The sequence below is a fragment of the Chiloscyllium punctatum genome, chromosome 8 (assembly GCF_047496795.1).
Source record: "Chiloscyllium punctatum isolate Juve2018m chromosome 8, sChiPun1.3, whole genome shotgun sequence".
NCBI classification, from domain to species: domain Eukaryota; kingdom Metazoa; phylum Chordata; class Chondrichthyes; order Orectolobiformes; family Hemiscylliidae; genus Chiloscyllium; species Chiloscyllium punctatum.
The window spans coordinates 32,098,703-32,115,524 of NC_092746.1; the positions used below are offsets into that span (position 1 = coordinate 32,098,703).

At 38.3% G+C, this 16,822-nt stretch overlaps 1 protein-coding gene across 5 annotated transcripts in view; it reads right to left on the reverse strand.

Annotated features, from left to right (window-relative positions):
* Positions 1 to 16,822, reverse strand: part of itgb8 (integrin, beta 8) — a 105,978-nt gene that overhangs the window by 66,010 nt on the left and 23,146 nt on the right. For 4 of the 5 annotated variants that reach the window (XR_011961301.1, XM_072575338.1, XM_072575337.1 and 1 more), the window contains exon 6: positions 14,603 to 14,761. The exons of the other annotated variant lie outside the window; for it this stretch is intronic. Coding sequence is in view for 3 of the 4 variants with exons in the window: in XM_072575338.1 (XP_072431439.1) it covers positions 14,603 to 14,761 (159 nt within the window). In the remaining variant the exon portion in view is untranslated. The remainder of the gene's footprint in view (positions 1 to 14,602; positions 14,762 to 16,822) is intronic. 5 annotated transcript variants of the gene reach the window in all.

Below are 16,822 nucleotides of genomic sequence, written 5' to 3' on the forward strand. Positions count from 1 at the left end.
TATGTTAACATTATCTTTGGCAGCTAACAACTAGGATCTGTATGAAGCTATTTTAGAATTTAATATAGCCTTAAGAAGGCTAGTAATTGATAAGGACAGAAATTTTAGAAGTTCTCGTGGCAAGGAAATGGGGTAGAGATCTCGTGAGTGAGATTATGGCATGAGAGGTTGTGACTTTCATTGTAGCAGCCAGAGGAACATTGCTGCTTCTCCTGGTGCCATTCAAGGAAAGTGCTATACTTAGTACAAGTTACCTTTTCTGCTCGCAGCCCAGCTCTAGAACTGCTTCAGCCTGTAGGAAACCTGATTGTCTGGCACAGTGGCTCAGTGGTTAGCACTACTAGGGACCTGGTTTGATTCCAGCATCGGGTGACTATCTGTGGAGTTTTCCACATTCTCCCTGTGTCTCTGTGGGTTTCCTCCCACAATCCAAAGATGTGCAGGTTATGTGAATTGGCCAAGCTAAACTGCCCATAGTGTAGGTTAGGTGCATTAGGTAGTGGAATGGGTTACTCTTTGGAGGGTCAGTGTGGACTTGTTGGTCTGAAGTGTCTGTTTCCACACTAAAGGGAGTCTACTACTCAGGCCATAGTCAAATGCAAAGTCCTTTTGATGTAATAGGTCATTGAGTTTCACAGTTCTGCAAGTTCCTTGTCCTGAATAGCCCATGAAAGGTCAAAATATAAAGAAATTCATTCTGTTTATAAATGCTCACCAACTCAGTGGTTGAAATCATTCCCTGTACTTTTTCATTAAATAATTTAAAAGAACATTTTAGCAGAGGTTCCAGAATTCCTAACTTGTATTCAGTGCCTCACAAGTTATCTAATTAACAAATCAATCTTTATGAGAATGTCCGTAACAGTAATAATATTTGATTTGGTGATGGTATAAGGAATATCTTTTGCAAAATTTAATGTCAGAAGGAAACAGATAGATTCATTATTAGCTCAATCATCTGTCTTGTAAGGAAGAAACTGATGTTGCATTAAACCCATAACTTTAAAATCTGTGAACTTCCTTGGTAGCAATCTAACGAAGACACCACACGTGATCCAGTCAAATGAACCAAAATTGATTACATTTATTTCTACAATTTTTCACAACTCATAAGACATTTAGAAGCTCAGCTATCCCAACACAGTCATAACACTATGACCCATTAAACCGCAAACACTAGTGGGTTGTTGTTAAGCTCTGGGACGAAGAACATCAGATGGACAATCTAAGGATAATGGAGGTTTAGAGAGCTTGGAAATTGTTGATTGATATAAACTCACACAAAAGTGTGTAAAAACTATAAAACAAACAGGATTAATTCAGTTTGAGAGAATATAAAAGTACTAAATTGTTGCACAATCTAGAAATTTGACTTCAATGATTATTATATGTGCTCAAGAGCAAATCATTGCCAGGTGTTGTTTAAGTAAATTAACTTGCAACTTTATATGTTTGACTCCAATTTGTGAAGCCTTCATTTCTGGTCTATAGCCAAGAACTGCAGCCTCTAACATTACAGATTATTTGACTGGTTGTGGGGTCTCGTGCATTTACAAGATAAAGGTTCTACAATCTGCACTGCAATTTATTTTTGTGTCTATTGTTTTATTTCTCTTTTATAATTGTCAACTTACTTTCCCTTAAGCCCTATTTCAAAAGCCAAAAACAGAGAAAATTTAAAAGAGAAGATTTTAAAAAACCCACAAGTGAAAGGAATGAAAGAAGGAAGAAATAAGAAATAAAGGTCTGACTGATAATATTACATATGGCAGCTAAACCAGCAAGAAAAATTAAGATTTTATTTACTGTTTGAAAAAAAATCTATCAGTGAAAGTTTAGAACAAAAAAATAGATGAAAAAGAAAGATGTACCATTACAAGGAGGATGGAATTATCAATAATGATTTATTTAACAGAAATATTTCAGAAATTAATCATAACATTGGAAGACAAAACGTAAGATCAGCTGTTAAGATATTGAAATGACATTGCTTTTAAAAGACAATATTCAATTCTGATCACAAAAGGATCTTACTGCCACACCCTGGTTCATACTATCACACAGCTAGATGCTTGGAATTGTAACTATATTCCAAATGTAAGGTGGTCACTGTGTCCATGACAGGAAGCATCATTGCTATACCTTAGAGATTAAAAAACAGACCATAGTGGCATAAAAACCTTTAAAATGTTTTTTTGTAATGTTATCTTGGTTTTATTCAGTATTATTTTTGCAAACAAGTGTTGACTAATCCCAATAATAATTTAAAGCTGAGAAACATTTGAAACTCAATCGTTCTGCTGAGGTAACCAATAATTATTGAGCCACAATAGCGAAGAAGATTTGATCCTTGATGCCTACAAAGTTACCAATGTAGTGACAGGAACTACAATTCATCTCTACATTCCTTGGTTAGGGAGGAACCAGAGTTTCTAATCTCAAATTTTGGGCTGGATAGCTGTTGTTTCAGCTTTGGACTGGATTCAATCATGATATCCCCACAGCTAAATCACCACTCACACTTATAATTATTGTCCCTTTGAACACAAAGACTTTACACAACATAGAAGCCCCCTGGAATAACTGCAGCAAGAAATTAGCTAAGTAAGGATGGAAAAGATAATGGTCAAATTTTTCTTCATATACTTGTGTTAGTGAGGTGTTATAGTCAATGGAAAGAAGACTAAATACTACAGGCCATTGTAGATAGCCAATTTAATTCTATGCTGAAGTTCAAGTCAAAAGCACATTCATCTGATATATATGAGAGACATTAGTGAAGATGTTATCACTGGACAGTTGTATAATCAAAAGGAAACAATATTACAATAGTTAGAAGTCATTGAAACAGTGTAGACTGTTGGGACCATGTGGAATCCCTTCAAGCAACAGACTCCATTGGAATTGAAACTTCCTGATAAAGTACGTTAAATTTTGAGACTTTGGAAGGTTCCAACTCACTAAGGTCTAACACTTACCCAGGAAAGGTTTGAGGAATTGTGGTCAGCATGGGCGACTTGGACCAAAGTGTCTGTTTCCATGCTGTACAACTCTACGACCCGAAATAAAAGTTTCTCTAACCCCTGGGTAACAATTAAACAGACCTCCTGATTTACTACTGAGCATCCTCACCACCTACAGCTTCAAATCATTCCCAGACTCCTGACACTGCCTGGCCTCAACTTCAACCTCCTCCCCCTCCCCCACCTACCAGACTTGATTTCCCCATCCTCAAGATCCTGCAGGAACAGCTCCCCAGCATACATTCCTCCCACAACACTGCCGGACTTGACAGCGGTCTCTTTGTTTTCAAATATGCCAGACCTGGCATGCACCTGCTAACACTCACCACAATACACCCCCAGTCCACACCAACCTATTCTAAGCACTCATCAAATGAGCCCACCTAAGCCATCTTTTAGGTTCTCCTGCCATCCTAGCCCCTCACCACCTTGTAGATGTATCTTTCCTCAGTTGCTGTCAAAGTGTGGAACTTCAAACTCCTGAAAAATACCAGCAACTGTTGGAAAAAATAAGGACTTCTTTTGGCCCACAACAGCTTGATTGCATTTCTCTGTGATTTCCTCCAATGAATGCATTTTAGACAGACAGACTAAAAATCATGGCTAGAAAATTCACTGACAGGTAAGTGGGCAATTATGAGAAGGATTACCATCAGTCAATCTGTTCTGATGGTAATTGCAATATCTGGGCCATAATCGTGCTTTGCATATTCGGGTCTAGATAATACCATTACACCTTCTATGTAAAAGCTACTAAATAAACCACACATTTGCATACACTATATTTACTTCCTTGAAACAACAAATATAACTTAGGAATCCTGGAAAATGAAAATGGAATCTGAAACAGGAGAAATTACGATCAGCATAAGGAAATGATATTAAAGTTAACCCGATACTTTTAAACTAATCTTCCTGGTCTCATGAATCACTGAATTCCTACAACTTGGAAGCCGGCAATTCAGCCCACTCTCCAAAAACCATCCCACCCAGATCCACTCCCCAACCCTCTCCCTTGCATTTTCCATGGCTAATCCACTTAACCTACACATCCCTTGACACTAATGGACAATTTAGCATGGCCAATCCATGTAACCTGTACATCTTTGGATTATGGAAGGTAACCAGGGCACTGGAGGAAACTTGCATAGACACAGGGAGAATGTGCAAACTTCACACAGACAGTTACTCATGGATGGAATCAGACCCAGATCCTTGGTGCTGCGAGGGAATAGTGTTAACCACTGAACCACCCTGCTGCCCCAGGTGTCTGAAAGGCAGGATCAGGGAAAACAAATTCATACCCATGGCATTAGATCAGTTGGATAGAGCCTCATGGGCCCTGTAGGCTAGCTGCCACCGAGAGATTAGTCATGTTTGGCCTGGATTAGGGTGGGTTACAAACTGGGTGGATTGACTACTCCCCGATGCTGGGCAGAGATCCTCTGTCAATGATGAGTTGCCTCCCTAACACTGTCCTGTAGGGACAATGCTCTATGAGACCAGGAATATGCTGCTTAAAAATACCTGGTTAACATTAATGTCATTTCCTTATGCCCATTATAATTTCTCCTGCCTTAGATTCCATGTCCATTTTACAGTACTCTTATACTGTGTTTGTTGTTTTGAGAAAGAGCTTAATACAGTATATGCAAGAACGTAGCATATTCAACAGGTTTTACAGAGAAGTTGAAATACTCTCAGTATTGCAAAGTTACAGTGACTAGTCTTCTTGTGGAGGGATTTCCCCTTCCCTCACTGCAAAGGTCACCATTGATTTCATTAAACCATGTAGTTCTTCAGAGGCACATAGTTTCTCAGTGTTACAATAACTCCGATGGTTTGGCAACTATAGAACATTGGAATATATAATCGTACAATGCCATCAATTTTTTAAAAATTACATGACTATTAGAACATACTTAGCCTTTACTATCCTTCCTGCGTTTAATATCTCAACCAAATTCTCAGCAAAATACTTTGATATGATTGTTCTCCACTGCAACTTTTAATCAGTTCTCAAGTGAGCAACAACTGGACAATTTATGTCGTTCAAAGTGTCTCACAATCAATTAGGAACTTTTGAAGTACAGTCCCTGTTGTAATTTAGGGAAATGTAATGGGCGTTTTTTTGTACTGAAAGCTCCCACAAAGAACTGCAGGCTAATCAGGTTTATAATCTGCTGTTGGATGAGAGATAAAATGTCAGACAGAACACCAGCAGAAATACCCTGCGTTATTTAAAAGCAAAAGCCATAGGATCTTCTACTTTCACCTAAAAGGACAGATGGATCAATAGTTCTGCATTTCTTTTGATAATCTGTACCATTAACATCAAAAACTTTCATACTGGAATATACTATCAAACCTGATTGTATGCTAAGTCCTTAACTGGAATACAAGTTAAAAGGTAAGATTGTTGCCATTCAGTCAAGTCTGACATAATGCATGGCATTTTCTCCTGCCCAATATAGTATAATTGTCAGGAAGGTCAGAAAATACAAATGTCGATGAAAACATCTGATTTTTGACAAACATTTTTTACAAGTTTCCTCTCAAGCAGGAAATGGCGGCTTCAGCATCTCACCATTGAGCGGTAACAATGCATTTTCAACTCATTAAAGCTCTGTTGAGGCTTGAGCACCACAGAGTGAGGGGCCATTCCTGGTGTATGCTGCCTGAAGTGGTGTGCAGCTGGATTTCAAATATGGCAGCAAGGTATCAAAATCAATCAGAAGATCCTGATAGTGGCGAAGACTTCCATTTCTCTGGATGTATAACTCCAAAGAAAGACACCAACAGCCTGGGTGCCGTCTCTGTCATTAATTTGATATTAACCTGTCAGTATGTTAAAGGACTTAGCAGTTGCTGAATTGCCTTTTATGTTTAAGTGATGTACCTGTAAAATAGTTTTCTCTTGTTTACTGTTGCTTGATAATTTAATTTTATATTCCTCTTTACATTCATAATGTTGTTTCTTTTCTCTTCTAATCTCATTGCATTGTGTCTTACCATGTATTCTGCTAGCTACAAACTTAATGGATTCTTCTTTCCTAATTTTCAACTTTTCCATTAATTGAACTCCATGCATGAATAATGAGATGAGATAATATTGAGTTTGCTCTTTCCTTTAGGTGCAAGGTATTTTTCTTGCATGCCATTGAACACCCTTTAAAAATTTTAAATGATGTAGTTTGATGCCCCATTTTTAAAGAATTTAAGTAAACATGCTACAATCCGTGTAGGAGAAAGTGAGGACTGCAGATGCTAGAGATCAGAGCTGAAAAATGTGTTGCTGGAAAAGCGCAGCAGGTCAGGCAGCATCCAAGGTGCAGGAGAATTGACGTTTTGGGCATAAGCCCTCCTTCAGTATTCCTGAAGAAGGGCTTATGCCCGAAACGTCGATTCTCCTGCTCCTTGGATGCTGCCTGACCTGCTGCGCTTTTCCAGCAACACATTTTTCATGCTACAATTCTTGCTGTACAAAATATACAACTCAGTGTCACGGGTCACTGTGCCACTCCCAACAAAATAGCCAAGAAAAACAGCAACTGACAAAGTTCACTGAAGGCTGTATTTTCAGCTGTAAAAATTGTTTAACAATGCTTACAGGATTCTTAATTACAATGTACAGTCATTCCTCCCTATCTGCGAGGGTTCCATTCCTGATAACCCCCGCAAATGATGAAATTTGTAAGTGCGGAGGTTGTTAAACATAGGTTAAAAATATCACAGATACACGGATGTAGATTTTTGTTGTTACTTATTTTTTGGTGTGGACGAGTGAATTTGCGATTTGTGGTTTCACGGATACAGAGGATGTACTGTAATCTACATTACTATCTTTCTGCGTTGCTCATTGTACAATTGATCATTTTGCATTTCCACTTCGCACAAATTCTCACCGTAGTTTTACCAACTCAAACTCAGCAAAGGATTGCCTCCTCACCTGACAAGGAAGAATGCCGAGAGAAAAACTCTGCGAAGAATTGGATGTAAAAGGATAGGTTTTTACCTGGTGATTTCCCATGACACACTTTTTGGGCAGAATTGAATCCAGTCACCCAGGATGGTAAATGGAAGAGGGTGACAAAAAAGGAACTAAAAGCTGGTCAGATTTCTATTGATAAGCATTTATTTTTCCACTTTTCAGCCAGATTGCAATCACCACATTGGCTGCATCTTCCTTTGAGAAATAGTGGTAACATATTATCTTGATCACTGTTTGAATAGCCTTGTAAATTGAGTTAAGAACCAGCCAGGCCATCTATTTTGGTCATTGTGACAATGCACTACTGCACCCACCATCCCTTAATTAGCTGTGAATCATGGCATTTTTGTTTTGTCAGTGTATTACTGAGAAACAGTTACTGGAATGCAGGTTGGATACAACACCCTACTATTAAAATGTTAGACTAGTTATTTGCCTTTTTAAGCGTCTCTCTTGTTAAATTCAATCTGGAGTTTGGGTTTTATTTCTCTTCCAAAGTTTGGTGGAGGAGTGGGGGAGAAAGGGGTCAGTGGGAGGTAGTTAGGGCAAATACTACTGAAGTAACACAAACAGAATTAAAATGAAAACATTCAAATTTTGGTGTATAACAAAAAAAAAGACAATTTAGAAACTGAAAGTCAATACTTTTAAAATTAACACATTGAAAATTAAGTTATTTTTAATTTCAATAAGTGGCTATTGTCTTCATAAACTTTGCTAGTCTGATACAGCACTTTTAGATTTCCTATTAAAGGGCAATAAACCCTCTTTGCCAAAATCCAGCTTAACTAGTATTTTTAAACTGTGACATGCATAGCTGCTACTGTACATTAATTTGATGGATGTCAATGCAGTGAAACAATTTTTTTAATGGTGTATTCTGGTTTCCAATTTCTGCACCATTCTAATCTGGAAAAATTCTTTGAAGTTTACAAATATTTCAAGATCCTTTTCAATGTATTACTAGTACTGAATACTTGTGTCTTCCCAGTTCGTTCTTTGATCCATAATGATCACAAAGGCGTTTGGAGATTCCTGCACAGGGTCATATTACTGAGATTAAGATACAATTATAAGAAAGCAGCTGGAATTTTTAGGAGGAGGAGAGATTTTGCCATAGCCATTTAAATCCTCTGTCAGTTTCCACCACTGGGGTCAGAGCTCAGTCATTCCATTGCAATCCTTTGTTGCCTCCAACCACAAATCCCAGTTCAGTGGGCTTCATTAAATTTTGTGTGTGTGTGTGTGTGTGTGTGTGTGTGTGTGTGTGTGTGTGTGTGTGTGTGTGTGTGTGTGTGTGTGTGTGTGCTGCTCCCCAACAGAGGAGCTGGAATAAATAATCCTGCACCTTGCTTTTGCACACTGGTTATCTGAATTCTTTTGAGGTCCTGCTTAACATTACTACACTGATTAATTTGTTAGTGACAAGACTCTCAAGGTATTTGCTTTGAAATTGCTTGTAAAACATAAAATTGTAATCTATATTCTAACACATTCTATGCTAAGTGATCAGGTAATGAAAACATAAGATAGCGCATTACTTCACTTCTGAGACTCCCCTGTCTTATTCAACCACCTCACAATTCCTACCTTTACATTTTGGCAGCAAAACCAGGAGTATAGGAATTCCAGACACAAACAGGTACATAGAATAGATATTTGTGCCAGAGGAACCTATAATATTGGCCTCATCATTGGGTTGCAGAAACTCTAACGAGAGGTAGTATTTATAAAGTTTGACTGCTATACGACTGGTATTGGAATAGGCAATACACAATGTAAATCTAACAGCTACCTCAGAAAGGGAAATACAGACTAATATTAGTATCAGTCGCATTTCAAGATCATACACAGGAATTTAGGAACAGATGACTACTGAAGAGGAAGGAAAACCAAAGATAATATTTTGAAAACTTTACATGCTTCCAGCAATGCACTATAAAGGACAGAGGCATCACGATATGCTACATGACCATCGAGGTCATAGGAATTAACAACAATCAAAACATGAGTTTAACCAGGATTGAGATTATTTCTACTTCTCATTCCAACATATAAGGACTAACAAGTAAGTAACGGAGTGGATTTTAACTTGGAAGCCATAAGGGAATCTAGATGTAGTAGATTTATTGTTAGTTGTAGAACCCCTCTATTTTTTTCTTTGGGAAGGAAGTCATATAGTGTGTGTGACGGGTGGCTGATCTATTACTGGCAGTTTTCTGCCATATTAAAAACTGAAATCTTTGCAATGTCATTTTTAAAATAAAATTGTATGCTATATCAAATAAAGTCATGCAGAGATATTCTGGAATTCATATTTGAGCGACGATATACTGAATGGAGGTCAAATGATACGCTATTGTTATTCCAAATATTTTTTAAAATTATGATGATTATCCATGAATATTGAAGCAGTCAATAAATTACTTGCCAACAATAACACAAAATTTGCAATCCTTTTGAGTGAGCGGAATTAAATGATGAAAGACAGTGCATAAGTTTCTACTGGATTCCAATTTGTTTTGGGAATTTCTAAAATAAACGGTGTAGGACAACTCATGTATCAGATTAAACTATCACAAATAAACACTCAAGTGCTGAGTCATTCATCTGGAATTTCCCAGAAGGGTTTGGAATAATGGCACAAGAGTGGCATTTCCCTGTTGAATTCAGAGGTTAATAACATGCTTAACTAATTTCTACCAGTGAAACATCTCTACATACAAATTTCCTCAATCATATTCATAGCTTCAAGATACTTTTTTTGCGAGTTTGGAGAAGATTTGTAGCTCAGGTTGAGGTTCTGGATGCAGGTTTACTCGCTGAGCCGGAAGGTTCGTTTTCAGACGTTTTGTCACCATACTAGGTACCATGATCAGTGAGCGTCCGCATGAAGCATGGGTGGTATAGCCCGCATTGTTTGTGTGTTTAGGTTTCCTTGGGTTGGTGATGTCTTTTCCTCTGGTGAAGTCAGGAAATGACATCACCACAGGAAATGACACCACCAACCCAAGGAAACCTAAACACAAACAGAAAGCGGGCCATTCCAGCAGTACTTCATCCGGATGCTCACTGATGATGTTACCTAGTATGGTGATGAAACATTTGAAAATGAACCTTCCAGCTCAGCGAACAAACCTATAGCCATACGTTTGTTGCAACTACTTCTCAATAATGTAGCTCCCCATCACCGCAAAGAACAGCCTACATGTTTTCTCAAAATTTAAGCAAGTAGACTGAGAGGGAGAGTTATGCCCAAAATCTAATGTTTATATTCACTTAACACCAGTACAACCAGGTTTTCTACAGTTTGAAGTTGATCGTCATGATTTACTCAAACTTTTCCTTGATGGAGGTTTGAAAACTTGTCAACCAAAAAGTGCCAGAAGCCTGAAATTGTATGGACTCCTTCATCCTTATTCACAATTTGTTTCTAACTATTAACTAGCTGGAGTGGCCTTCCCAAAGAACACAGGCCTGCTCTGCACAATTAAGCAAGACATGATGTAGAGGTGCCAGTGTTGGACTGCGGTGGACAAAGTCAGAAGTCACACGACACCAGATTAAAGTCCAACAGGTTTATTTGTGACCTTGGTTTTTGAAGTAGAGGAAAAAATATGAACTTTGGTTTCCATTTCTGCGAAGATCTCCCTTTCTTTTCACAAAGTAAAAAGGTCAGAAAGCCTTTTTGAACATCAAGTTCAAAACATCACTTATTAGAAATCATGTGATTTCAGCTGAATGACTAATCAACATGGGGAAATACTTGCTAAGGTGTTTGCTGACTTGAATTTTATCCATTAGAAAGGGGACAGGAAGAGATTCATGATGGAAAAATAAAAGAGGCACAGATCAGCAGATCTGTTATTATGTCTCCAAACTGTCAGGACTGGGTGTCAACAGCTTGGAGACTGTTAAAAACAGCAACTCTGATGATACGGGGGTCAGTGGGAAGAAGGATGCACAAAGCAGAAGATTATAAAAGTGTTAGAAGCGAAGACACCTTATAAAAGTGTGGAAGATATGTGTTTATTGAACCCATGATTGAAAAAAAGAAGTGAGTTGCATTAGCAACTTGATTAAGAGTCTCATTAACTGAAAAAAAGCATCAAGTTAATGGACAGCAATTTGCCTTAAGGAAATGATCACAGCCATACCAATTGAACTAAAAGCTTCAGAGTGGAGATAGGAGTGACTTTTCACTGAAGTCTGAGTATCTGAGAGGGCATGGCTCAGGTTAAAAAAAAAAGACTTTTTTTTTCCTGACATTTGCAAACAAAACAAATCCACAAGAAAGTTACGGATAGGTGCAAACATCAATGAGTATTTACAATGAGGGATTTTTAATTAACCAAATATAGACTGGGATTGTCTATAAAAAAAAGCAATGAGGGATGAGCATTCGTAGACTATGTTCAGGTGAATTCTGTAACAGTGTCTGCAGAGTCCAACATGAAAACAGACACTGCTGGACCTGGGTCTTGTGAACGAGCCTGGCCAAGTAGAGCAAAATGTACAAGGGGAGCTTTTAGAGAATGGTGATCAGTCTAGCACAAGGTTTAAGGAAAACTTTGGAAAAGGATAATGGATAATCTAAAGTAAGAATAGTTAAGAGGGAGAGAATGGGACAAGAGCCAGCTGAGACCAGAAAGACTGGAAGAAAAGGCAGATGGGGATACTTGTGGCTGAACATTGGGCTGTACTTAATGAAGAAATGGCTTGTGCACATTTGAGATATGTTACTGCAAAAGGAAGAGTTAGAGCACATAAACCCAGACCTTACAACACAAGGAAAGAGACAGGGTTTACAATAAAGAAGAAAATATGTGTATTTATGACAGTTGTTAGGTAAAAAATACAACTGAGAACCTAGCTAAATATAGAAGGTTCAGAAGTGAGATGAGAAAGAAACCAGAAGAAGCAAAGAGGATCCATGATAAGAAAGACTGGTAGCTAATAAAAAAAATTCCAATTTTTCTGCAGGCCTACCAGCAATAAATGGGTGGTCAAAGGAAGAGTAGGGCAAGCCAGAACCACAGGGAATTTATTCATCAAGGTAAAGGTCATGGCTGAAATATTAAGTGAATTCTTAGCATGCATCTTCACACAATGAAGGAGATGTTGTCCAGGTGAGGTAACAGTGAAGAAAACTCAGTCATTGGAAGGGTTTGAAAAAATTATAAAGATTATACTATCAGCCTTTAAGTTGTCAAGGCACCAGGACCAAGGCTCAGAGGACTGGAGAATTGCAAATTTTTACCCATTCATGGGATGTGGGCGGCACGTATTGCCTTTGGGATGGTGGTGGTGAGTTGCTTTCTTGAACCGCTTTGGAATAGGGAAATCCACCATACCATGAGGAAGGCAGTTCCAGGATTTTGACACAAAATAAAATGCAATGCCCTTGTTCAGAAAGGGTTGTAAGGATAAACCCAACAATTACAGACCAGTCACTTTATCTTCAGTAGTGGGGAAATATCTAGAACCAATCATTCAGGATCGACTTCATAATCACATGAGTTAAATGAGGGAGATCCAGCAGGGACTCTTTAAGGGAGAATACGGTTTAACTAACTTGCCATTGTTCTTGATAAATGTAACATGAGGAGTTAATAAGTGTATTGCAAGTGACTCAAATAAGACGTAAGAAAATTTGAAGCTTGTGGAATAAAGTGGACAGTAGTAACATATAAAGAAAATTGGCCAAGGGATAGAAAACAAGGAGAAATTGTTAATGGTTATTTTTCAGCCTGGAGGAAGGTTTGTACTCAAGATTCCCAGAGGTCAGTTTTGAGACTGTAGTTTTTCTTGAAATTTATAAAAGTTGACCTTGCCATACAGGGAGCAATTTGAAAGTTTGCAGATGATACAAACATCAGAAGCTTTATAAAATGTGAGAAGGACAGTGTAAAACTATAAAGGGACATTAACAAGTTGGTGGAGTGGGCAGATAGATGACAGATGAAGTTTAATGCAGAAAAGTGAGAGACCATACATTTTCACAGAATCATAGAATCCTTACAGTGTGGAAACAGGCCCTTCATCCCAACAAGTCCACATTGACCCTCCGAAGAGTATCCCATCCAAACCCATTCCCCATTACTCTACATTTACCCTGACTATTACACCTAACCTACATATCCCTGAACACTATGGGCAATTTAGCATGGCCAATTCGCCTAACTTGCACATCTTTAGAGAGGAAACCGGGACATTTTGATAGAAAGAACATGGAAATACATTATAAAATAAGTGACACCACACTAAATGTTGTGTACAAAAAAGGAGACTTGGTCAAATATATGCATAAGTCACTGAAGCTGACAGCATAGATAGAGCAAGCAATTAAAATGGACAGTATCCTGGGTACTCTTAATGGCAGCATAGTGCATAGGAGCATGGAAGTGATGCTAAAGTTGTAAATAACACTATTAGCTCTCAGCTGGAGTATTCAGCACAGTTCTGGGCACCATATTTCAAGAAGGAGAGAATGTAGAAGAGCTTTATGAGAATGGATGTAGATGCTTTGGACAGGGTACAGAAAAGGTTTACCAGGATGTTACCTGGTATGGGGGATTTTAGCTATGAACAAAGGCTGGATAGACTGAGTTTGTTTTCACTGGAACGCAAGAGGTTGAGGGGCAACCTTATAGAAGTTCATAAGATTGTGAATGGCATAAATAGAATGAAAGGTAGGATGGTAGGATTAAAATAGAGGTGCAAGGCAAGTTTTTCACACAAAGAGTGGTGAGTGCCAGGAACGCGTCACTAGAGGAGGTGGTGGAAGCTGACACAATAGCAGCATTCAAGAAGTACCTGAATGAATACATGAATAGGAAGGGAATGGAGGGATACGGAGCCTGTAAATGAAGACTGTCTTAGCATGGAATAGCAAAATGTGGCATTGTGAGCTTGGAGAGTAGAGGGGCCCTGTATTGCTCTTTGTTCTTTGGTTCTCAGGTTGAGAAATGGTTAACCTTAATTTCAAAGGGAATGGGTATAAAAATAGGAAGGTCTTGTTACAAATTATGCAAATATTTGTCAGATCATGCCTGGAACACTTGGGTACTGATACTGGACATATCAGATACCAATCAGCAGGGTATCAAATGACAAATCCTGAAATGCTCTTTAAGAAAAGTTAAATCAAAAATCTCTCTTGGGAAACAAAAAGTGTTGCACTTCCTACACACCTCTTCACATTTCTTCATCTGGTCCAAATCATCATGCAGATATTGACAGACACAGTTCAAGAATATTGGGGGAAAAAAAACTAAAATAACCTCAATGGAGGTCAAACCCAGTTTCTCCAATGTGAAAAGACTTTATGCCAATTCAGTTCACTGACCTCCTTTTCTTGAACTAGTGACATCGATTATGTGTTTTGAAAGCATAAATATCTTTTTAAAATCCCTTTATAGCAGACAAATGGACACCTTTGGACAGAAAATTATTACATTGTTGTACTGTTCCTAAAATATAGGTGTCGGCAGGTGAAGGGCATCTTCTACATGCATTTATTAAAGGTACTACAATATATTTTCGTTGTATTTAGCTAAAGCAATAAGAGGTACTCAAGTTACCTTACCATAATAGTTGAATGGGTGTACATATTGTCCTTTAGGTGGCAGTTCCCATCATTAGGCAGGACAATGCCACCCAATTTGCTGTCAAGCGCCAAGTGAGATAGCTGATCAGTTATCATCAGCAGCAAATGTTTTGCTTCCTTACGCCATCCTATTTGATTCTAAAGCAAAGAAAAGGCCAAATTGAATAAACCAGGAAGTACATAGAAACCATTTGTACTGCTAGACTGTAATGTCGCCTGACTGGTCAGAAATCTCAGACAAAAATGGAACTTGAGTTTTGGGTCAAAAAGTGGTGATAAAGGGAAACAACATTACATAGTCCAAATTTTTTTATGCTTATTTCAAAGCCCCTGGATTAACATTTTTGAACTCAGCACTAGTATGAAGCATTCCTACAGCAGGGACAGCATAGTTTAGATACAGAATAAAGCTATCTCAAATTGGCCACAAAAATGAAGGGCAGGTTTTGCTATCATTGAATAAAAACAATGGCAACATTGGCCTGGAGGATGGAGATAAACCAACATCTCAAACATTTTCCCTTTCTGTGTCATTTTGTCTTTTTTCCTTAAGAAAGCTCATACAATCGCTTATTAAGACTGGAGTTCTACAAATGAACGTGCAGAGTACTTCACATCAGTTTTCCAAAATAAAGCAATTAAAACTTTGCAGGAATTAGCTCACCCACTAAGCTGGAGGGAATTCAACAGTAGAACAGTTAAACTCTGACACAACATCTGTTCAACATGGATTCTAGTGCAATTGTTACATTAATTGTTTCAGTGCTTCAGCTGGTGGGGAAGGTCTGCTACAGAATACTTACACAGACTGAAACTAAACACCCATCCCATGAATGATTAACACTTTCATCAGCTGACCAGATGAACTGCTGAGAAACTGAACTGTATGTTTCATTCTTCCTCGTGGGAATCAAACAAGTTTTCCAACTATGCAAGTAGGAAGTAGGCTAAAAATCACACCAAAAAAAAACTACACGTAATTTTCAATAAAGCAATGCAGCAGCTAATGTAACTTGAAAATGTGAATTTCATTGTTTCAGATTTCAAATTTTAGGAATTTGATTAGACACAAGAGTTTAATTTTAATGATGTAATATTAACAATAATGTATACTTATACCATGCCTTAATCCCAATGCACTTTTCAGATGTAGTGTAAAACAAGCCAAACAAAGAAATATTGGAGCAAAATCCTGTTTAGAGACATATGTTTTAAGGAGTGGTGCAAAACGGAAAATGATGTGGAGAAGTGAGGATGTTTAAGGAAGGAATTCCAGAGTTTAGGGCCTAGGCTGCTCAGGGTACAAACATTAACAGTGAAGTGACTAAAAATTGGGGATGCTCAAAGAAAAAAGACATGCATTTATAAAATTCCTTTCACAATCATTAGATGACTCAAGGCATTTTACGAGCATTGAAATATTTTTCAGCTGTAATCATTGCTATAATGTTGAAAGCAAGTTTTGCACAGCATGCTCCTACAGTGTGATAATGATCTGATAACCTTATTTTGTATGTGTAGCTTTTTGAGTGAAAGGGTTGTCAGGACATCTGGATACCTGCCTTGCTCCTTTCTGAAATAGAAGTCTACCTGACTGCACTGACGGGCTTTAGTTAAGCATTTCATCTGACTTACAGCACATCTGACATTTTAGGACATCCTCGATACTGCACTGGAATGTCATTGTTGATTTTTGCATTTGGATGCTGCAGTGGGACTTAAACAAACAAGCTTTGGCTCACAGTGTGCTACTCAGGCACAGTTGGAATTAGACAATAGCAAAAATCTCAAGGGGGGTGGTGCTGGAGAAGAGGAGAGGAGAGTGAAAGGGCAAGGTCGTGTCAAAGAGGGATTTAAGAAGCTTAACTTGGAGTGAGCATAGTTCAGCAAGCACAGGGGTGAGAAGAAAGGGGACAGTATTGGAGGAATCATTGAACAGTATTCAGTGTTGAAATCTAACTACTAATGCATTTAATGACCTCAAGTTCATGCAGAGGCTAACCTAAAGTGCAGTGGAGTAATCAAGTTAAGAGGTAGCAACAGGCATGAAGGAGGGGAGCAGCAGAGCAGTGGCAGGACAGAGGTAGGCAGATACATTGGTGATACCGGGTGGTCTTTTGACGGTGCAAATAGGTCGCTGCAAAGTCATCACAGGGTTGGAAATGGTATTGAGGTTTCAAACGGTCTGGGCTAACTTCA